Source organism: Oncorhynchus clarkii, chromosome 19 (genome assembly GCF_045791955.1).
Source record: "Oncorhynchus clarkii lewisi isolate Uvic-CL-2024 chromosome 19, UVic_Ocla_1.0, whole genome shotgun sequence".
NCBI lineage: Eukaryota > Metazoa > Chordata > Actinopteri > Salmoniformes > Salmonidae > Oncorhynchus > Oncorhynchus clarkii.
In genome coordinates, this window is record NC_092165.1 from 58,889,493 (window position 1) to 58,912,886 (window position 23,394).

At 46.6% G+C, this 23,394-nt stretch overlaps 1 protein-coding gene across 1 annotated transcript; it reads left to right on the plus strand.

Moving 5' to 3' along the window:
* The first annotated feature begins 254 nt into the window (after positions 1–254).
* LOC139374538 (rp1 like 1a) lies at positions 255–22,896 on the plus strand. Its single transcript, XM_071115529.1, has 12 exons — positions 255–477; positions 10,963–11,218; positions 12,041–12,213; positions 12,733–12,961; positions 13,701–13,831; positions 13,931–14,082; positions 14,388–14,725; positions 14,851–19,857; positions 20,155–20,541; positions 20,623–21,048; positions 21,144–21,344; positions 21,526–22,896. Exons 2-12 carry the CDS (start codon positions 10,982–10,984, stop codon positions 22,894–22,896), a joined length of 8,652 nt encoding a protein of 2,883 aa, XP_070971630.1. The 5' UTR covers positions 255–477; positions 10,963–10,981.
* Positions 22,897–23,394: the final 498 nt, after the last annotated feature.

Consider the following 23,394-nt stretch of genomic DNA (forward strand, 5'->3'; position numbering starts at 1 on the left):
ACCCTATCCCTATCCTAACCCTATCCCTATCCTAACCCTATCCCTATCCTAACCCTATCCCTATCCTAACCCTATCCCTAACACCATCACTCTGCCAGATCTCAGCTGATTAAGGAGGCTTTGCTTTCTATCCTCCTCCTCCCCTCCTCCTCCTCCCCTCCAGGTCTGATTAGCTAGCGGCCATCTTACAGGAGTGGGTTGGAACCTGTTGCAGGCGCTAACCACAGTGTCAGTGTGTGTGGACTAACGGCTGACGGTAGACACGGCTAGCTCAAACACTCTCACACACGGACACTGGTACAGGTAGACACGGCTAGCTCGATCACTCTCACACACAGACACTGGTACAGGTAGACACGGCTAGCTCGTACACTCTCACACACGGACACTGGTACAGTATGGGAGCCAGATGCAGAGCAGTTTGAAGGAATTCACCTCGGACTGCTTCTATCGGATTGGATCATGTTTCCTGACTATGTGAGTAGAATGTCTCAAAGTTAGGGGCTCTAGTGTGTAAAGGTGTGTGTGTGTGTGGTGGTTAGTGTTAGGGTAGACGTGTGTGTGTGTGTGTGTGTGTGTGTGTGTGTGTGTGTGTGTGTGTGTGTGTGTGTGTGTGTGTGTGTGTGTGTGTGTGTGTGTGTGTGTGTGTGTGTTTGATGGAAGATGACTGTACTGTAGATAGTTGATTGTAGTCTCAGATTCACTTGTTGCGTTCATGTATTCTGCTGACTTTGACAGTGGAATGTGAAGGTAGTGTTTTTTGTTGTAGTGAGACCTGTTTAGGTTTTAGTTATATAACCACTGAAAATATCTATAGATGGTCATCTCTGATGGGTTTAACTCAGCGGTTTCAGAGACAATAACAGGTGCGTTTGCATGTCTATCTGTGTAGGATTGTGTAACTCCAGGTAAAGGTGGGATTAAGTAACCTATTAAAGGCTGAGCAGAGGAAATGAGAAGATTCCCCTGTTGGTATTAATCCCCAGGCCGTGTTTAGGCCAACTAGTCTCTACAAAGTGTACACCTTAAAGTTCCATTCTGGGACAGCTCCATTATGTTCCTGTCAGGCCACTGATTATGGAGCAGAAGATGTCTGTTGTCATAAAGTCACAGTTCCTGCCCGCATGCCTCTGTCTACGCAACTATAATGTGGTGTCTGTGATGGTACAGAGAGACAGAGAGAGAGACCGTGTGTGTGTGTGCAATTTAACAAACCAGCTCTATGCACAAGGACTATTTTTATCAGTTTACACTGAGAATTAAAACACATTTACTGGAGGAACTGTGCAGATGCAAAGTTTGGTAACAGAATTTCGGTCGAATCTCCCTCAGAGATCTCCATTCAGAAAGTATTCAGACCCCTTCACTTTTTCTACATTTTAATATGTTACAGCCTTATTCTAAAATGATTTTCAATTACAGGTTTTCCTCATCAATCTACACACAATACCCCACAATGGCATCACAATACCCCACAATGGCATCACAATACCCCACAATGACATCACAATACCCCATAATGACATCACAATACCCCATAATGACATCACAATACCCCACAATGGCATCACAATACCCCACAATGGCATCACAATACCCCATAATGACACAGCGAAAAAAGTAGTAATTTTGGCAAATGTATTACAAATAACAAACAGAAATACCTTATTTACATAAGTATTCAGACCCTTTGAGATGGCGCTTGACATTGAGCTCAGGTGCATCCTGTTTCCATTGATCATCCTTGTAGAAAAATCTCAACTTGATTGGAGTCCACCTGCGGTAAATTCAATTAATTGGACATGATTTGGGAAGACACACACCCAAGGTCATATAAGGTCTCACATATAAGGTCTCACAGTTGATGGTGCATGTCAGAGCAAAAACCAAGTCATGAGGTCGAAGGAATTGTCTGTGGAGCTCCGAGACAGGATTGTGTCGAGGCCAAAACATTTCTGCAGCATTGAAGTTCCCCAAGAACACAGTGGCCTCCATCATTCTTAAATGGAAGAAGTTTGCAATCACCAAGACTCTTTCTAGAGCTGGCCGCCCGGCAAAACTGAACAATCGGGGGAGAAGGGCCTTGTTCAGGGAGGTGACCAAGAACCCGATGGTCACTCTGACAGAGCTCGACGGTTCCTCTGCAGCACTCCACCAATCAGGCCTTCGTGGTAGAGTGGCCAGACGGAAGCCACTCCTCAGTAAAAGGCACATGACAGCCTGCTTGGAGTTTGCCAAAAGGCACCTAAAGGACTCTCAGACCATGAGAAACAAGATTCTCTGGTCTGATGGAACCAAGATTGACCTCTTTGGCCTGAATGCTAAGCGTCACGTCCGGAGGAAACCAGGTACCATCCCTACGGTGAAGCATGGTGGTGGCAGCATCAGGCTGTAGGGATGTTTTTCAGCTGCAGGGACTGGGAGACTAGTCAGGATCGAGGGAAAGATGAACGGAGCAAAGAGATCCTTGATTTTACTGAGTCAAAGGTCTGAATACTTATGTAAATGTAATTTAAACCAGTTTTTTTGCTTTGTCATTATCGGGTATTGTGTGTAGATTGATGAGGGAAAAAACAATTGAATCAATTTCAGAATAAGGCTGTAATGGAACAAAATGTGGAAAACGTCAAGAGGGTCTGAATACTTTCTGAATGCCCTGTATATACTCAGAATTAAGATACTATATTAAGAAACTATGTCTGCAGAAATAATGGGGGGTCAGCTATGACACATTGACTTTGGAAAAAATATATGTTTTGGTTGTTGAACTACAGTAAGTGAAGTGGATCTACACCCGGTAAAGGATTTTCATCATGAGTCCCTGATCTGTACTTCACAGAAATCCATAATTATGGATATGAAAGTAATCTCTTCCAAATAGGAATAAGATGAGAAGAAATAAGAAACCCGCACACTGCTCTTACTAGTATCACTGCTCTTACTAGTATCACTGCTCTTACTAGTATCACTGCTCTTACTAGTATCACTGCTCTTACTAGTATCACTGCTCTTACTAGTATCACTGCTCTTACTAGTATCACTGCTCTTACTAGTATCACTGTTCTTACTAGTATCACTGCTCTTACTAGTATCACTGTTCTTACTAGTATCACTGTTCTTACTAGTATCACTGCTCTTACTAGTATCACTGCTCTTACTAGTATCACTGCTCTTACTAGTATCACTGCTCTTACTAGTATCACTGCTCTTACTAGTATCACTGCTCTTACTAGTATCACTGCTCTTACTAGTATCACTGTTCTTACTAGTATCACTGCTCTTACTAGTATCACTGCTCTTACTAGTATCACTGCTCTTACTAGTATCACTGCTCTTACTAGTATCACTGCTCTTACTAGTATCACTGCTCTTACTAGTATCACTGCTCTTACTAGTATCACTGCTCTTACTAGTATCACTGCTCTTACTAGTATCACTGCTCTTACTAGTATCACTGTTCTTACTAGTATCACTGCTCTTACTAGTATCACTGCTCTTACTAGTATCACTGCTCTTACTAGTATCACTGTTCTTACTAGTATCACTGCTCTTACTAGTATCACTGCTCTTTATTTATTAAGCTTTACGTATCGGCCTCAAACCAAGAGCGGTGATACTACCAAGAGCAGAGTTCAGTACAGGAGAGTTCAGTACAGGAGAGTTCAGTACAGGAGAGTTCAGTACAGGAGAGTTCAGTACAGGAGAGTTCAGTACAGGAGAGTTCAGTACAGGAGAGTTCAGTACAGGAGAGTTCAATACAGGAGAGTTCAATACAGGAGAGTTCAATACAGGAGAGTTCAGTACAGGAGAGTTCAGTACAGGAGAGTTCAGTACAGGAGAGTTCAGTACAGGAGAGTTCAGTACAGGAGAGTTCAGTACAGGAGAGTTCAGTACAGGAGAGTTCAATACAGGAGAGTTCAGTACAGGAGAGTTCAGTACAGGAGAGTTCAGTACAGGAGAGTTCAGTACAGGAGAGTTCAGTACAGGAGAGTTTAGAACAGTAGAGTTTAGAACAGTAGAGCACAGTACAGTAGAGTTCAGTACAGTACAGTTCATTAGAGCACAGCACAGAACAGTAGAGTTCAGTACAGTAGAGTTCAGTACAGTGGGTTCAGTACAGTTCAGTAGAGCACAGCACAGTACAGTAGAGTAGAGTTCAGTACAGAACAGTGCAGAACAGTAGAGTTCAGTAGAGTACAGAACAGTGGAGTTCAGTACAGTAGGGTTCAGTACAGTTCAGTAGAGCACAGTACAGTAGAGTTCAGTAGAGTTCAGTACAGAACAGTAGAGTTCAGAACAGAACAGTAGAGTTCAGTACAGAACAGTAGAGTTCAGAACAGTATAGTTCAGTACAGCACAGTAGAGATCAGTAGAATAAAGTACAGTAAAATATAGTAGAGTATAGTACAGTACAATACAACACATTATAAGGTACCCAACTCTAGTTTGCTCATCTGTGTACTGTATTGAACTAAACTCTACTGTACTGTACAGTACTGTGCTGTATTGAACTAAACTCTACTTTCCTTTACTGTACTCTACTGTGCTGTCCAAACTTGTGAACTCAACTGTGCTTTGTGTCCACTAAGATTTCCCATTGTAGCCAATTAAATTGCAGAAATTCCGTTACCGAGTTTTTTTCCGGAAATGTAATAATTTAATAATTAATTAAAAAAGTTATATCCGTAAAACCCTATAACTAATTGATAGCTCTACCCAGGGTTGCACATTTTGGGAAATATTCAGAGGTGGAAGCTTTCTGTGGGAATTAACGGGAATATATGGGAATTAACGGGAATATATGGGAATTAATATTAATACCATTTAAATGTAGATGTTTTTTGCATTGGATATATTTACCATATCATATTGAGACAGAAACATAAACCTTTTACCTGATCATAAGTAGACATAATTGAAAACGATTAAATCCGTCCAACATATATATATTCTTAAACAATTTAGTTACGAATTGAACTTGAATTAAATTAGTTGACTCTTCACATGAGATGATTTCACTGAACAACAAAAGAAAGGGAATATTGAATGACCCATCGCATCTCCCCAAAAATCTGTAAAATGATAGTCTAGAAACTAAAACTTTGGTTGTCTTCCTCTCAGGGTTCCATGTCTTCTCCCTGGACCTCCTCAATATCCACCTCTTGAACATCAGACGCGGCCTCATCTTCACTGTCACTTTCCAACCTTGTTAAGGAGAGCTTGTTGTCAGGCTCAAAAAGCATTGGCCACCAATGTTTCAACCCTTGTATTGGTCAGCGTGCTTTGGTGTGTGTGTGTTCACAAACAAGGACTAGCGCTCTGAGGCAGCTGATGTTGGTGGGATTTGGAGGATGATTGAGGCAACAGGGGAAAGAGCCTCAGATCCACAAAGTCCCTTCCACCAGGTGGCTGATGAGATATGTTGGCACGACTTCCGTATTGCATATCCATACCAAAGCCTTTGCTTGGAAGTGTACTGCCAAGAACCTTGCCCTCATCGAGGCCAAGGTGGCGAGACACGGTAGTGAGGACACCATGGGCCTTGTTAATCTCTGCACCAGACAGGATGCTCTTGCCAGCATACTTGGGGTCCAACATGTACGCTGCGGTGTGTAAGGGCTTCAGGCAGAAGTCTTCATGCTTTTTGATGTATTTCAGAACTGCAGTTTCCTCTACTTGGAGCAACAGTGAAGTGGGCAGGGCAGTACGGATTTCTTCTCTTACATCTGCAAGCAGAGTCTGAACATCAGACAGGATGGCATTGTCTTCCTTAATCTGTGAAATGGCTACTGCTATAGGTTTCAGGCTGCTTACCACTCTCTCTCAAAATACATCATCCAGGAGGATCCTCTTGATGTGGCTGTCTGTATCGGCAGACTGTGATATGGCTATTTCTTGGAGAGACTCCTTCCCCTCCAGGAGACTGTCAAACATGATATCAACACCACCCCAACAGGTGTTGCTGGGCAGCTTCAATGTGGTGCTCTTATTCTTCTCACTTTGCTTGGTGAAGTAGATTGCTGCTATAACTTGATGACCCTTCACATACCTAATCATTTCCTTGGCTCTCTTGTAGTGGGTATCCATTGTTTTCAGTGCCATGATGTCCTTGAGGAGCAGATTCAATGCATGAGTAGCACAGCCAATAGTTGTGATGTGAGGGTAGGACTCCTCCACTTTAGACTAAGCAGCCTTCATGTTCGCAGCATTGTCTGTCACCAGTGCAAATACCTTCTGTGGTCCAAGGTCATTGATGACTGCCTTCAGCTCATCTGTAATGTATAGACCGGTGTGTCTGTTGTCCCTTGTGTCTGTGCTCTTGTAGAATCCTGGTTGAGTGGTGGAGATGACGTAGTTAATTATTCCTTGCCCATGAACATTCAACCACCCATCAGAGATGATTTCAATACAGTCTGCTTTCTCTATGATTTGCTTGACCTTCACTTGAACTCTGTTGAACTCTGCATCCAGCAAATGAGTAGATAAAGCATGTCTGGTTGGCGGGGTGTATGCTGGGTGAAGAACATTCAGAAATCTCTTCCAATAAACAATGCCTGTGAGCATCAGAGGTGAACAGTTACACAGCATGAGCAAGACATTCATCAGCATTTTTCTGACTACATTCCTCCATTGAGTCAAAAAAAACTTCTGATTCCAAGAGGACTATGAGCTGTTGCTATCGATAAGGTGTCAGATTCATAATTTTCACCTCGAATAGAAGTAGAGCGACTTTTGTTAGAGGTTGCTTGTTGAGAGTGCCGAGGGAAGTTTATGCACTTGGCCAGATGATTCTGCATCTTTGTTGTTGCATTCTTCACATATGATTTGGCACAGTATTTGCAAATGTACACAACTTCTCCTTCTACATTAGCTGCAGTGAAATGTCTCCACACATCAGATGGCATGACATTTTCCTATAAAGATTAGAGAAACATTTGTAAAAATACATATAATTTACATGTACAGATAAATAGTTAAGCAGTTAGATTAAACAACTCCTTTGTAAGATAAATGTTTTAAAATGAAACATGTATGGAAACAGGTGAAATAACACTTCTCAGTTAGCAAGGCTCAAGCAAGATAAAACCCACATGGTAGCAAAAACTAACTAGCAAAAATTGTTAACAAGTTAGATTTAAACACACTTTGCTGTATGCTACTATTTACTAGTTAACAAAAAATTATGTATGTCATATAAAATATATTCACCCCACCTAGTATTGTAATCAAAACGTATGTAGTCCTGGGCTCAGACAGTGTAGTAATGTGGACTCAACAGCATCTCCTTAGTGAGCAAGATCTTTTGAATCAGCTGTACATGTGATGGAAGAATGCACTGTGCATGCAGAGGGTTGCAATTCCATTGAATTGGGGGATAGTTTAACCAAAATATGCCACAAGACCTAGAATTGACTTATGTTTATCTCGCAAAAAAAGGTTCCCTGTTTTAAGCAAAAAACTAATTAAAATGAGTTTAAGCAAAATTCCCCAAAATTCCAGGGCTTAACTTCTTATGGAAAAGTTCCAGAAGGTTTCCAACCCTTTTCAACCCTTTAAAGCTTTTAACTTTTTACTTGTTACTTTCATTATCATAACACTTGAAAATATCTTAAAGGTATGTGGGTCTTTGGTAACATAATTCATTCCAAGGCTTACATTTACAGAAAGGCAGAAAAAAAATAGTGTTGATATTAGTTGGCAGAGGGTCTTTACTTCAACATTCAACGTGTTTTTAAGACTTTTTCTGGGAGATGTTTTCTAAGACCAGTTTTCCATCTGTTTAACCAAAAATCAAAGCCTTAAACCGTATTGCATTTTGTAGGATGATAAATGGTAAAACAATTCTATGTGCCTTAAATTCAGGCAGCCTCGTGGTTAGAACGTTGGACTAGTAACCGGAAGGTTCCATCCCTGAGCTGACAAGTTTAAAAATCTGTTGTTCTGCCCCTGAACAAGGCAGTTAACCCACTGTTCCTCGGTAGTTAACCCACAGTCTTAAACTGACTTGCCTAGTTAAATAAAGGTCAAATAAATAAATAAAAATACCCCAAAAATATAGACTCTTTATTTTAATTTATAACCCAATTTGACATGCTCTTATGAACTTCACATGTTGGTGCTCATGGGTCCTTTTACAAGGAAATTACCTTTTTAAAACAGCAGATAATTGCATTTTAAGTGTAATTCAATAGAATGTTATTTTTTTCTCTCAAAAAGTCTTACATTTAACAGATGTATTGAATATGCAGCACATGTGAGATTCAAACCTACAACCCTGGTAGTGCCAGCATCATGCTCCAACCCACTCAACCACCTGGTGGTGCCAGCCCCGTGCTCCAACCCACTCAACCACCTGGTGGTGCCAGCCCCGTGCTCCAACCCACTCAACCACCTGGTGGTGCCAGCATCATGCTCCAACCCACTCAACCACCTGGTGGTGCCAGCATCATGCTCCAACCCACTCAACTACCTGGTGGTGCCAGCATCATGCTCCAACCCACTCAACCACCTGGTGGTGCCAGCATCATGCTCCAACCCACTCAACCACCTGGTGGTGCCAGCATCATGCTCCAACCCACTCAACCACCTGGTGGTGCCAGCATCATGCTCCAACCCACTCAACCACCTGGTGGTGCCAGCCCCGTGCTCCAACACGCTCAACCATCTGTTCTATCAGACGGTCTGGCCAGCCTGTAGCTAGTTTAATCTCAATGCATTAGTCTCAATCAATGGTTGCAAATCGTCATGTACTTACCAGGGTTGGGGTCAATTCTAATTGAAGACAGTCAAATCAGGAAGTGATTTCAATCTAAAATGAAAAATAAACTGAAAAACATTTTCAATTCATTTTTGTTTATTGAGAATTGATTGAAAATAGATGAAAATTTTCAATTATTGGTAATTACCATAGTTTCCTACAACATAAACTATGGTAATTAACCTCCTGCTCATTTTGGAACTATTTAGAAACATTATAATGTTATAGGCCTATTTGAATTATTTTGTAGCAAATATTGTGTTACAGAGTACATTTTGTGTGTGTGTGAGTGTGTGTGCGTGTGTGTGTGTGCGTGTGCGTGTGAGTGTGTGTGTGTGTGTGTGTGTGTGCGTGTTTGACCTGTGTAAATAGGCTTTATGTAATGTGCTATGGGCAGGTAGGGCTGATCTCAGCATGTGCTGCTACCTGTTTACAGTCTGTCCCAAATAGGATTGTCCGACCAACAGAGACACTTCTTTAAACATAGCCTGCCTGGGCTGTCCTACCTCTTTACCTTGTTACCTTCAGCCAGGATACACGCCTGTTTCTGTGTTCCTTTCATGTTTTATAGGATTCTGTGTTCCTTTCATGTTTTATAGGATTCTGTTTTCCTTCCATGTTTTATAGGATTCTGTGTTCCTTTCATGTTTTATAGGATTCTGTTTTCCTTTCATGTTTTATAGGATTCTGTTTTCCTTCCATGTTTTATAGGATTCTGTGTTCCTTTCATGTTTTATAGGATTCTGTTTTCCTTTCATGTTTTATAGGATTCTGTGTTCCTTCCATGTTTTATAGGATTCTGTGTTCCTTCCATGTTTTATAGGATTCTGTTTTCCTTTCATGTTTTATAGGATTCTGTTTTCCTTTCATGTTTTATAGGATTCTGTTTTCCTTTCATGTTTTATAGGATTCTGTTTTCCTTTCATGTTTTATAGGATTCTGTTTTCCTTTCATGTTTTATAGGATTCTGTGTTCCTTTCATGTTTTATAGGATTCTGTGTTCCTTTCATGTTTTATAGGATTCTGTTTTCCTTTTATGTTTTATAGGATTCTGTTTTCCTTCCATGTTTTATAGGATTCTGTTTTCCTTTTATGTTTTATAGGATTCTGTGTTCCTTTTATGTTTTATAGGATTCTGTGTTCCTTCCATGTTTTATAGGATTCTGTTTTCCTTCCATGTTTTATAGGATTCTGTTTTCCTTTTATGTTTTATAGGATTCTGTGTTCCTTTCATGTTTTATAGGATTCTGTTTTCCTTTCATGTTTTATAGGATTCTGTGTTCCTTTCATGTTTTATAGGATTCTGTGTTCCTTTTATGTTTTATAGGATTCTGTGTTCCTTCCATGTTTTATAGGATTCTGTGTTCCTTTCATGTTTTATAGGATTCTGTTTTCCTTTCATGTTTTATAGGATTCTGTTTTCCTTTTATGTTTTATAGGATTCTGTGTTCCTTTCATGTTTTATAGGATTCTGTGTTCCTTTCATGTTTTATAGGATTCTGTTTTCCTTTCATGTTTTATAGGATTCTGTGTTCCTTTCATGTTTTATAGGATTCTGTGTTCCTTTCATGTTTTATAGGATTCTGTGTTCCTTCCATGTTTTATAGGATTCTGTTTTCCTTTCATGTTTTATAGGATTCTGTGTTCCTTTCATGTTTTATAGGATTCTGTGTTCCTTTCATGTTTTATAGGATTCTGTTTTCCTTTCATGTTTTATAGGAGTCTGTGTTCCTCAGAGCTTAAATAGAGAGTTTGGTACCGTCGTGATGCATCAATAAGTTCTAAAGTGTTAAACTATTGGCCAGTCTCAAACTATTGGCCAGACTAATTAACAATCATCTGGTGGCAAAATATTTTATTTGTAAAAAATGTATTTATAAAAATGTCACACCAGGCAACAGATACATACAAAAAATTGCAGAGGATACACTCAAAAGTCAAGAGACTTGTTTCCATTGTCGTCCTCTATTGGTGGCCAAGGGCTACGCCCAAACATTAAGTGATATGGGCAGTCTATACCATGAATACATTCAGTCATATCCATAGCCAGTCACAGTCATGTGTATAGGTTATCTACTCTGGATAGCTACTCTGTGTCAGGTGCTCTGTGTCAGGTGCTCTGGACAGCTTATCTACATCCAGGATTTGGGTGGTTGCTGATTTTCATTCCCAGGCGCGCGCGTGTGTGTGTGTTTTCTCTCTAGGTGTATGTGAGAGGGCAGCATGCAGTCGGCTCCAGCAGGTTTGTGGGACCCCCATGGGCCCCAGTCTGAAGATGGCTCCCCCCTCCCCCTGCTTCCACCCTCCGCCTCTCACCTCTCCCATTGGATCGCCGCGCCACCAGCTAAGCGAATCACTTTCTACAAGAGAGGCGACGATAAGTTTGCTGGTGTGAGGATGGCCGTCCACAAACGCAGCTTCAAATGCTTTGACGCACTGCTGGATGACCTGTCGCAGAAGGTCAGAACGTACACACACACACAGACACACAGTACACACAGTACACACAATACACACAGTACTCACACACACAATACACAGTACGCACAGTACACACAGTACTCACACACACAATACACACAGTACACACACACAATACACAGTACGCACAGTACACACAGTACACACACACACAGTACACACAGTACACACAATACACACAGTACTCACACACACAGTACACACACACACAGTACGCACAGTACACACAGTACACACACACACAGTACACACAGTACACACAATACACACAGTACTCACACACACAATACACACAGTACACACACACACAATACACAGTACGCACAGTACACACAGTACACACACACACAGTACACACACACACAGTACACACACAGTACACACACACAGTAGACACAATACACACAGTACACACACACACACAGTACACACAGTACACACACACACAGTACACACAGTACACACACACACAGTACACACACACACAGTACACACAGTACACACACACACAGTACACACACACACAGTACACACAGTACACACACACACAATACACACAGTACACACACACAATACACACAGTACACACACACACAGTACACACAGTACACACACACAATACACACAGTACACACACACACAGTACACACAGTACACACACAGTACACACACAGTTCACACACACACACAGTACACACAGTACACACACACACACACAGTACACACACACTCTACACTACACACACACACACACATTAAACCTCTGACGTTTTCTGAACCTAAACGTGTATCTGTGTGTAGGTGCCCTTGCCTTTTGGGGTACGCACTGTCACCACCCCCAGAGGAACCCACAGTATTAAACATCTAGAGCAGCTGGAGGACGGGGGGTGCTACCTCTGCTCTGACAGGCGGCAGGCTAAACCAATCAACATGGAGCTGGCTGGCAAACGCCCCGCCCTCTGGCACCACCCCAGGTGAGCGTTTGTACGAGTATCTGTGTGTATATAACGGTGTGAATATGATGTATGTTGTTTATCATGTGGCAGCGACGTTCAGGGGACGTTTGAGATGATGACGAGGTGAGGAGGACGATTATCATTTTTTTTAATGAGCATGGGCCTTATTTCTATTACAGCATATTGGATGACTGCCATTCATATTCCATTTCATCCAGCTCAATGTAACATTGATGGGTTTAGGATACTTACTACATGATACTCTAATTGTCCCTGTACCCATCATGAGGTTGCTACAACCAAGCCTATCAATGAAAGTTTACACTGTAAGGTGCACGCGGATTGGAGAGAAAACTGTTGAGTAATCAAGCTGACAGGCGGTGGCTGTTGACCTTTATAACAAAAGTTTTTAAATGTTTCACTATTTTTTGATGAAATTCACTGAGGAAGATGGTCCTCGCCTTCCTCCTCTGAGGAGCCTCCACTGGTGTACGGTGTGTGCGTGTTCACGGTGTGTGTGTGTGTGTCCCACTACAGCCGCCGAGTGCCACAGCGACCAGCTGAAGACCCTTGCCCTCCCACTGCTCCAAGCCACACCCCTACACGGCAGCGGCGCATCCTATTGGTCAGAAACAGCGACCCTGCGGTGAGGAGGAGTGTGATTCTGAGCCGCCGCTCGACCCGAAGCCTCCGAGTGTTTCTGGAAGACATCTCGGAACTGATGCAGTGTCACGTCAGGAAATTATACACACTGGAGGGACGCAAGGTACATCTGGGAGGAGGGAGGAGGGAGGGGGAGGAGGGAGGGGGGAAGAGGGAGGAGGAGGGAGGAGGGAAGAGGGAGGAGGAGGAGGGAGGAGGGAGGAGGAGGTGGGAGGAGGGGGGAGGAGGGAGGGGTGAAGAGGGAGGTGGGAGGAGGGAGGGGGGAGGAGGGAAGAGGGAGGAGGGAGGAGGGAAGAGGGAGGAGGGAGGGGGGAAGAGGGAGGAGGAGGAGGGAGGTAAGGCTGGGGGGGATGGGAGTGTCTTTGGGGGGTGGGGGTGGGAGTGTGTGGTGTGTTGGGGAGGGGGGAAAGGGAGGTAAGGCTGGGGAGGGTAGAGTGTGTGGTATCTTGGGGGGGTGGGTGTGTGTGGTGTCTTGTGGAGGGGGTATGGGAGTGTGTGGCGTCTTGGGGAGGGGGGGTTATGGGAGTGTGTGGCATCTTGGGAGTGTGTGGTGTCGTGTGGGGGGGATGGGAGTGTGGTGTCTTGGGGAGGGGGGGTGGGAGTGTGTGGCGTCTTGGGGGGGGGGTGTCTTGGGGGGGGGGGAGTGTGTTGCGTCTTGGGGGGGTGGGAGTGTGTGGTGTCATGGGGAGGGGGGGGTGGGAGTGTGTGGTGTGTTGGGGACGCACACGCGCGCGCGTGTGTGTGTGTGTGTGTGTACTGTACAGAGCCTGACGTTCCCAGGTGTGTTAAAGTTTATACGCACTTACGTGTGTGTGCACGTGCGTGTGTGTGTGCGAGTGTAGATTGACAGTGCACAGAGCCTGATGACGTGTCCAGGTGTGTTGGTGTGTGTGGGTCGAGAGCCCTTCAGACCTCTACTTCTGGAGTACGTAACCAAGAGCTCTGAGGAGAAACTTCCTGGACTGGGGACGCGGTTAGTTTATAGAAAAACTGCTGTTCTATTTGAATATCTTTAATTTCTATTCTATTTTACTCCATTTTGATTGATTGGTTTATTGATTGATTGACCAAGGTCAACGGGAAACGGGGCCCGCTCCCCGGGTACTGGAGCCCGCTCACCTGGTACTGGAGCCCGCTCACCTGGTAACGGAGCCCGCTCACCTGGTAACGGAAAAGGATCACGGTCTAGTGTCTGCAGCGAGGGACACGACAACAAGAAGAACGGTAGGTCATGATGTGTTTGTCTGTGAGTGGTAGTGAAGTGTTACTGTTGAATATCCAGAAATACTAATATTTCCTCTCTGTTTTGTTTCCTTTCATTTTTTTTCCACACACATCTCTCTCTATTTCCTTCTCTCTTTCTTTCTCTCTTTCCCTCTCTCTCTTTTTTTTTCTTTCTCTATTTCTTTCTTTCTCTCTCTCTCTTTCTTTCTTTCTCTATTTCTTTCTTTCTTTCTCTTTCTCTTTCTTTCTCTCTCTTTCTTTCTCTCTTTCCCTCCCTCTCTCTTTCTTTCTTTCTTTCCTGGTAGTGAACTTTGGTCTGGAGACTAAGAAGAGCATCATCCATCCTCGCTTAGACTCTTCCAACCGCTCCACCCGTTTCTCTCTGTCCTCTGAGAAGTCCTGCGCTAACGGCCTCAGCACTTGTCCCCACTCCCACAGCGGCAGGGAGGCGGTGCTGAACGATGACATAGAGAAGCGGGTACTGGTGAACAAAGACGGCAGCCTGTCTGTGGAGATGAGGGTGCGGTTCAATCTCCACAACGACGAGACGCTCCAGTGGTCCACGGAGATTAAGAAGTCTCCCTCTGACTCTCTGACCAATGACTGCTGTCCGCTCAGGGAAGCCCCGCCCTGCTACCTACAGGTTCACTCTGATATGCCTTTTTGACTTGTTTTATATTACTTCCGTTTTTTTAATATGTTTTTATTCGTTTCATTAAGGTGCTTTACAAATAAAATCTATTGCTCTCATTCTGTTTCCGGAAGCAGGGCCAATCGGAAAGCTGCTCGGACCCTGACTACGCTTTTTGTGTTGCTGAAGCTGCCGACTACGCACCCAAGCCTCCACAGCGCTCCCTGAATGAGCCACAGCCCCGCTGTGCCTGCTGCTACCAGAGACCCGACCCGGAGTATGACCTCTGGGAAAACCCCGCCCACATCCAGACCTCTAAGCACTCCCATTCCAGGGTTAGACACACCCACTCTTCTAGCTCCTCCTCCTCCTGCCGCTCCAGCAGGGTGCTGAGGAGACGGGCGACCCACAAGGAGGGCTCGGAGCCCGGAAGGGTTGTCCAGGAGTGCTGCGTCAGGGAAGAGGTACAACGTCGGGTGGAGGTGGAGAGGGACGGAGGAATGGTGGAGGTGTGTACAGTCAGCCGTAGCTGCAGCCGCAGCGAACTCAATCTGAGTGCCCCAGACAACCAGGGGGAGGAGCGTCCTCCGTCTAGCTCCTCCCGCATACTCAAAGCGCTTCAGGAAGATGTGGATGCCCTCCCTCCCAGCGCCTCACGCTGCTGCCATAGCAACGACCCCCCACAACCGCTCCCTTTGACTTCGCGACCTCCCAGCCACTCGTCCAATTACTCCAGGAGCAGGAACCACACCCCTGCCCCTACCCCACAGCGAGAGGAGAGGGGAGAGGGGGAAGAGGAAAGGTGTGACATGGGTGAGGAGAGGGCTAGCAGAGCCTCCTCCCGGCGCTCTTGTCACTCCTGTTCCTGCCGTGGTGGAGAAGTCACCCCTCAGGCCCACCAGGAGAGGGCGGACAGCCAAGCCTCCCACAGATCTAGATCTTTCAATAGAATCACAACCCCTGTGGCTTCAGAGGAGGGAGATGATGAAGATGATGAGGAGAAGGAGGAGAGGGCAGTCAGCGTAATGTCCACTCACACCGGTCTCTCCGTGGGATCGGGTGGGTCATTGGGGTCTATGGGGTCCATTGTGTGTTCTCACTGTAGCGGGTGTGACCATAGGTCCAGCCCTGCATCCTGCCCTTCACAGAGGTCACAGCGATCTAAATGTGAAGAGGAGAGGTCAGGGAGCGGACTCTCGGGTGGCTCAGATGAGTCCGGTTTTTCTCAGAAGACCAACAGGTCCAACTGTACCCACTACTACCAAGAGGGCCGAGCAGCCAGCAGAATGTCACACCTGTCTCTTCCCGAGGAGGGAGAGGATACAGGGAAGGAGGAAGAGGTGGAGGTTGTCGAGAAGAGAGAAGAGTGGGGGAAAGAGGAGAGAGCAGCTAGTGTCCTCTCAGCTAAATCTTTCTCTTCAGTCAAGGGCAGGAACTCCAGAACCTCCCATAAGTCTAAGGCTTCAGAATCCCTTGCAGACATGGAGGAAGAGATGGAGGAAGAGATGGAGGAAGAGATGGAGGAAGAGGGAGAAGTGGAAGACAGAAGAGAGCAGAGACCATCAAGCGCCATGTCAGCTAAATGTAACCTCTCAGTAAAGTCCAACAGGTCCCATAAGTCCTATGGCAGCAAATCTGAACGGGCGCCTTCCCCCACATTACCAGAGGCAACAGCTACTGACGAGGTGGGAGAGGAGAGACCAGCAAGTGCCATGTCAACTAAATCAAACCTCTCAGCCAAGTCTAGCAGGTCTCATAAGTCCACCTGTAGCAAAACAGATGGGTCCACAAAAGTTTCAGAGAGGGCAGCATCTCCCAGATCAGAACCAGAAGCTGCTGAGGATACAGGAGCAGCAGAGACAGAGGACAGAGTAGCCAGTGTGATGTCAGATAAAACCTGTGTTTCAGCAAAGTCCAGCAGATGTCATAAGTCTAGGGCTGCTTCTGTCAGCTCTGACACACCCGACGTCCCTGATATTGAGACAACCGGTGAAGGTGAAGAGGCAGAAGAGGGCGAGAAAACAGAGGAGAGGGCAGAGAGCGCCATGTCAGCTAAATCTAAACTCTCAGTAAAGTCCAGCAGGTCCCATAAGTCCACCTACAGCAAAGCAGAACAGGCCCCTTCCCCCTATTCAGAGGCGCCAGAAACTGAACCTGGTCTAGATGAGGAGGGAGAGGAGAGAGCAGCGAGTGCCAGGTCAACTAAAACTAGTGATTCAGCAAAGTCCAGCAGGTCCCACAAGTCTAACCGTAAAGCTACCTCTCCAAAGCCAGCCGCTTGTGAAACGCCAGTCAACGATCCAGCGGAGGACACAGAGGAACAGAGAGCAGCCGCGTCAGGTGAAATCAGGGCTTCTGTCAGGTCTAGCAGGTCTCACAAGTCTACCTGTAGTAGGAGTGCTAGGGCTGAGACACCTGTCGCTAAAGACATCCCTGCTATTGAAACAACAGAAGGAGATGATAATGGATCGGCTGCTGCCGCAGGAGACGCAAAGGAGAGGCCGGCTAAAATGAACGTCTCAGTTAAGTCTAGCAGATCTCACAAGTCTACCAAACCGTCAGAGAGGGTTGTCTTTAAAGGGGCTAACATCCTGGCTATTGAAACAACGGGGAAGTCTAGCAGATCTCATAAGTCCACCTGCAGCAAAGCAGAACGGGCCTCTTCCCCCAACTCACCAGCTGAACTTGCCCCTTCTCCCAACTCACCAGAGGTACCAGCTTCTGCTGTAGATGAGGAGAGAGAGAGAGCAGCGAGCACCGTGTCTGCTAAAACCAGTGCTTCAGTCAAGTCCAGCAGATCCCACAAGTCTACCTGCAGTAGGAATGTCAGGGCTGAGACACCGGGGACTAAAAACATCCCTGTTATTACGACGACAGGGGGAGAGGAGACGGTTGACGATACAATTGTTGCTGGAGACACAGAGGAGAGACCGGCGAGCGTCATCTCAGCTAAAACCAGTACTTCAGTCAAGTCCAGCAGGTCTCATAAGTCTACCTGCAGCAGGCGGGCTGAGAGTCAAAGATCTCAACCAGCCGATGTCCCTGTTATTGAAACAACAGGAGGAGACGAGGTCAGAGACGAGAAAGAGAGAGCAGCCAGTGTCATTTCAGCTAAATCTAACGCTTCAGCAAAGACCCGCAGGTCTAACAGGTCCACCTGTAATGGAAGTGCTGAAGCGATCTCTCCAGCGGCTCAAGATATTCCCTCTATTGAGACGACAGGTGAAAAAGAGCAGGGGGACAAAGAGGACGAGAAATCTGAGGAGAGACCAGCTAGCGTCATGTCGGCTAAATCCACCACCTCTGACAAGTCCACCAGGTCTCATAAGTCCAGCAGTAGTAAGAGGGCTAAAACGCCAGCTGATGTCCCTGTTGTTGAGACCACCGGAGGAGACGAGAAGGGAGAGGGGACAGAGAGACCAGCGAGTGCCATGTCGACTAAATCCAACGTTTCAGCAAAGTCCAGCAGGTCTCACAAGTCCACCTGTAATAGTGGAAGTGCTAGAGCGGTCTCTCCAGCACCTAAAACAGCAGACGTCCCTGCCATTGAAACAACAGAGGTTGACCGTGAGGGAGAGAAAACAGAGGAGAGACCAGCTAGCGCCATGTCGGCTAAATCTCACATCTCAGCTAAGTCCAGTACATCTAATAAGTCTAATGCAAGTAACAGAAGTATGTTTCCGCACCTGAAAAAAGAGAGAGGTGAGAGAGGCGTTAGACCCTTCCCCAGCACTACAGGAGATGACCTTGAGACAGGCCGTGTGAAATCTGCCATGAGCACAAACCTCAAAGGTAAAGCAGATTCCTCCCCCACCAGACCCCTCTCCAGAACATCACAGACCAGCGCTAAACCTACCAATCGAACACCGCCTGCCACCGAGACAGCCAATGAGGAGTCTCGAAGTCAAGCCGCCAGCAAGGCTGCAGATATAGCTGATGACGTCAGAAATTATGTCACAGAGGAGAAAGCGTCCAGTGTACGCTCCAAGAGCCCTGCCAAAGCAGCTGGAGACTCCAGGCCTGTGTCTGCTTCCTCCGCCCGCTCCACCGGATCAAAGGTGAAAGTTGAGAAGGCCAGTGATGCCCATGAGGAGGAGAGTCCAAATACAAGCGCCTCCGACTTCCTGCAAGTGAAAGGTCAAGGACAAAGAGTCAAAGCTCAGAGTGACACAGGCAGCGTTCGCTCTGTGAAGACGGTGATAGAAAGGAATTCCAGACCAAAGTCACCGCGAGCGAGAGACCCTGTCCCCCAGTCCCCCAGTCCCACCATTCAATTGGAGACGGCCAGCATCAGTGACAGCCTCCTCTCTCAGTTCCTGTCAGCTGCTGACCTGCTCAAGGGGAACATTGCCGCCTTGCGCCCCTCCAGCGCTGGAGGGTCAACGGTTAGCCTCACTGAGAGCGGGAAGAGTGGACAGAGTCGGAGGAGCAGGAAACCCGAACAGGAAGAGGCAGAGTTAGAGGAGCTGGATCCCCTCTGTCTGCCTAACACCTTGCCCAACGACGTTGTCAGTGATTGGCTGAGAGGCATACCTGCCGACGGCGGTATGGATAGCCCTGAAGACGAGATGAACAAGGGAATTGAGGAGACAGAAGAAGGAGAGGAAGCCGTGGAGAAAGGAGGGGAAACAGAGGGACATGGAGGAGAGGAGACTGAGGAGAAACAAGAACCGGTTGAGACCACAGTGCTGGAGCAGGAGAACATGGCTGAACCAGGACAACAGGAAGAGGAGCTGGAGAACATGGCTGAACCAGGACAACAGGAAGAGGAGCAGGAACAGGAGAACACGGCTGAACCAGGACAACAGGAAGAGGAAGAGGACGTGAAGGAGGCTGCAGAACACCCAGAGGAAGAGGAGGAGGTGAAAGAGGAGGAGGAAGAGAGGGGAGAGGAGGAGGGAGTAGCAGTGGAGCAAGAGAAGGAAGAAAAAGAAGAAGAGAGGGAGGAGGGAGAAGAAGAAGGGGGAGAGTGTGCTGGCTTCTGCCCTGACCCAGCCCCGCCCACCAATGACATCACTTCCTCTCGTCCTCGCCACCTGTTCCTCAGTAAAGAATCAGAGCTGCCTCGGAGCTGCCACTCATCTGTGGCCGTAATGAAGGTTCTACTGAGCCCTACACTGGGCCGATGCAGCTCCCTGCCCGAGGTATGTCCTGTTTCTAGACTTTTCTTTGCATACTTTTACTTTCCAGTGAGCACAAAGATGTTGAAAAGTATTTTCATTGTATTTTCAACATCTTTTCAACCCAAAATAGAAATCTTCCAAATCTTTTTCTCATAGGGTTATATACTTTATAGTTTTACTTATATACTTCATACTTTTAAACTATTATTAATTTCATATTTTTAATGTGTCATATTCATGGTTTGTATGATTTTCAGGGAGATAAAAAAACAAACACATTTGATACAATTTATTCCTAATTCTATCCCTTTACTCCAGATAAGTCCTGTGTACGGACGCAGACTGAGCTCCTCTGCTAAAGGTCTGCTGGACTGTCTGGCCCAGCTGCAGCTCATCGACCCGCCCTCTCTCCCAGCTGCAGCTCCAAGCCCTGACAGGGACCAGCGATACCAAGAGGTCATGGATATACTAGAGTCACTGTGGCTGTCTAAGCCCAACCCCGGGAAGGGGAAAGAGGGAGAGGCAGAGGGGAAGGAGAGGTTGAAAGACTCTGGTGTGGACCTGAGCAGTGGCTCAGCTGGGTCGGGGGGTTCTGGGAAAGGCAAACCAGATGAAACAGCGGGTGACATCACTCCCATAGCAGAGGGAGAGGAAGAGGCAGGAGAGACAGAGGAAGGGGTGGGGGAGGCAGGAGAGACAGAGGAAGAAGAGGGAGAGACAGAGGGAGGAGAGGGAGAGGGAGAGACAGAGGGAGGAGAGGGGGAGGAAGGAGTAGGAGAGACAGGAGGAGAGGGAGAGACAGAAGGAGGAGAGGGAGAGACAGGAGGAGAGGGGGGGGAAGGAGCATCAGCAGAGCTGCTTTCAGACACGGCCACCCCAGACATCGCCAGCCGAGTACAGAGCAGTCCAGGGGAGGATGAGGCGATCTCAGAGTCGCCCGCAGGGAGAGGTGAGATGATGCAGACTCCTGAGAGCCTCAAAGCCCCAAAAAGCCCATCCTCTTCAAACAGCACGGCCTATAAGTCCCCCACTGACATAGAGAGAGACACCCCGGAGGACACCCCTAGCTCAGGGACACCTCCGTCAGTCCAGCGAGCCCTGCTCACCAAGCGTGTCTCCCAGGACCCTGACCCGGTCTGGGTTCTCAACCTGCTGAAGAAGCTGGAGAAACAGTTTATGACCCACTATGTCGACGCCATGGCTGAGTTCAAGGTACTGATACAACAACATGAATCATCATCATCATCATATTCATCACAATAATTTTTTGAATGAATAATCTTGATAATACTGTTGTGTTTGTGAAGGTGCGTTGGGACCTAGACAACAATGTGATGTTGGACACTATGATCACTGAGCTGAGAGACGAGGTGAAGAAAAGGATCCAGACGAGCATTGATCGTGAGCTGAGGAAGATCCGGGGGCGTGCAGGGCGGGGGGGCGTGCCGCGCCCCCCTATCCTGTCCCGCGATTCAACCGTTACAGACCAGAGGAGGCGGAGGCTAAAGGTGGGAGGGGCCAACACCTGAGGTTTCTAAATTACCTTTAAAGTCACTCAGTAACAAAGTCACTATTTTAGTTTAACAGCTTTTTAAAAAATTACATAATATATTTGAATTCCTAATTTATTGTAAAGTGTATTGTTATGTTTTGCATACATTCATAATAAAGTTTGACTGTGCTTTGAAGGTCATGAAGGTTCAGTCAGTGAACAAGAGTGACGGGGAGCAGGGTTCGGGGGCGGATGTTAGTGACCAGCGCAGCGAGGGCGAGGATGAGTACTGTCCCTGCGACACCTGCATACGGAAGAAGGCAGACGTCCAACAAATCAAAATGGAAGCTGTGGTCGCCACAGCGCCGGTGATGATGGCGTTTGATCTGCGGAAGATCCTGCTGATGAAGAAAGACCCAAAGCCTCTTGCGCCCTCTAGCCCCACGGAGGGGTTGAACAATGATCGCCTGGAATTGGAGGAGAAGAAAGAGGAAGAGGAGGGTGTGAATCCAGAGGTGTTACACAAAGACGAGAAAGAGGAGGAGACCAAGGAGGATATTATACCAACTGTTGTCATAGAGGAAGCTATCCCTGAGGAGGAAGAGGAAGGAGTGACTGAGGGAGAGGAGGAAGTACAGGAGAGTGATGGAGCTGAGTCTGTGATGGGGGAAGTAGAGGAGGAGATAGCTGAGGAAATAGCTGAGGAGATAGAGACTGAAGAACAGGAGGATGGAGTGGTGGAGGGAACAGAGAATGAGGAGGAGGAGGAAGGAGAGATGGGAGGTGAAATTTCAGGAGAAGATGGCGTGGACGTGGAGGAGACTGGAGAGGGGGAGGAGTTAGTAGAAGGGGAGGAGGAAGGAGCAGGGGACGCTGAAGCAGTGCAGGAGGATCAAGCGGGAGGAGATGAAAACACTGTTGATGGACCAGCAGAGGGGGATGAGGTGGTTGAAGAGATGGGGGAGGAGACGGGTGAGGAGGAGGGGGAGGGGGAGGAGGCGGGTGAGGAGGGAGTAGAGACAGGAGAGACAGGAGAGGGAACAGCTGAGGAGGATGAAACAGGAGGAGAGGAGGATGAGGAGGATGGAGGAGAGGAGGCAGAGGAGAACAATGTGGTGTCTGAATTCAAGGTGGAAGAAGAGGAGGAGGAAGAGAATGAAAACACAGCAGGAGAGACAAGTGGAGAGGAGGAGGGAGAGATGGGAGCAGAGGGAGAGACTCCTGAGGAAGGCACAGAGGGCAATGTGGGGGTGGAGGATGCTGTGGAGGAGTTGAATCCTGAAGAAGAGAATGAAGAGGTGAAAGAGGGAAACAGAGAAATCCCCCTGATAAGCCAGATGACCAGAACCTCTGTGGAGTCCCAGCCAGGATCTATGGAGAACACAGTTTCACCAATGCGCTCTTTAACACCCATTGAAACCAAGGAAACCGGCTCTGATGGACACAAGATGGCGTCTGCAGGTGAGGGGTCTGGGGGAAAAGGCCAGAGGAGGAGCCGATCTCCAGCCAGAGCCAAACGCAGGAAACCCAAAGAGAGCGATATAGAACTAGATGATCTAGAAATGTAACCCTCAAAGGACATAGTAATGACCTATGACGTCCAGTTCTATCACAGAAGATAGAACTGGACGTTCTAGATCTGCAAGCATCACAGTCACATAAAGCACTTTATAATCCCCTCTCTAGGTTAAGAATATCTATACCGGAGGTATTGCACAGGTGAAGGTAGATTCTGCCAAGTCGGAGTGGCATGTACTTGTTATTGTTATGGAAGGGTATAACTGAAACAATCATAATATTACGAACCATAAGATGTCATGAGAAAATTATATTTGTATATTTCTAGAAACCAATTGTATTTATGTCTGATTTTATTTTCCTGGAGGGATATATATACTCTACTGTATGGAGGGGTGTATATTCTCTACTGTATGGAGGGGTGTATATTCTCTACTGTCTGGAGGGGTGTATATTCTCTACTGTATGGAGGGGTGTATATTCTCTACTGTATGGAGGGGTGTATATTCTCTACTGTCTGGAGGGGTGTATATTCTCTACTGTATAGA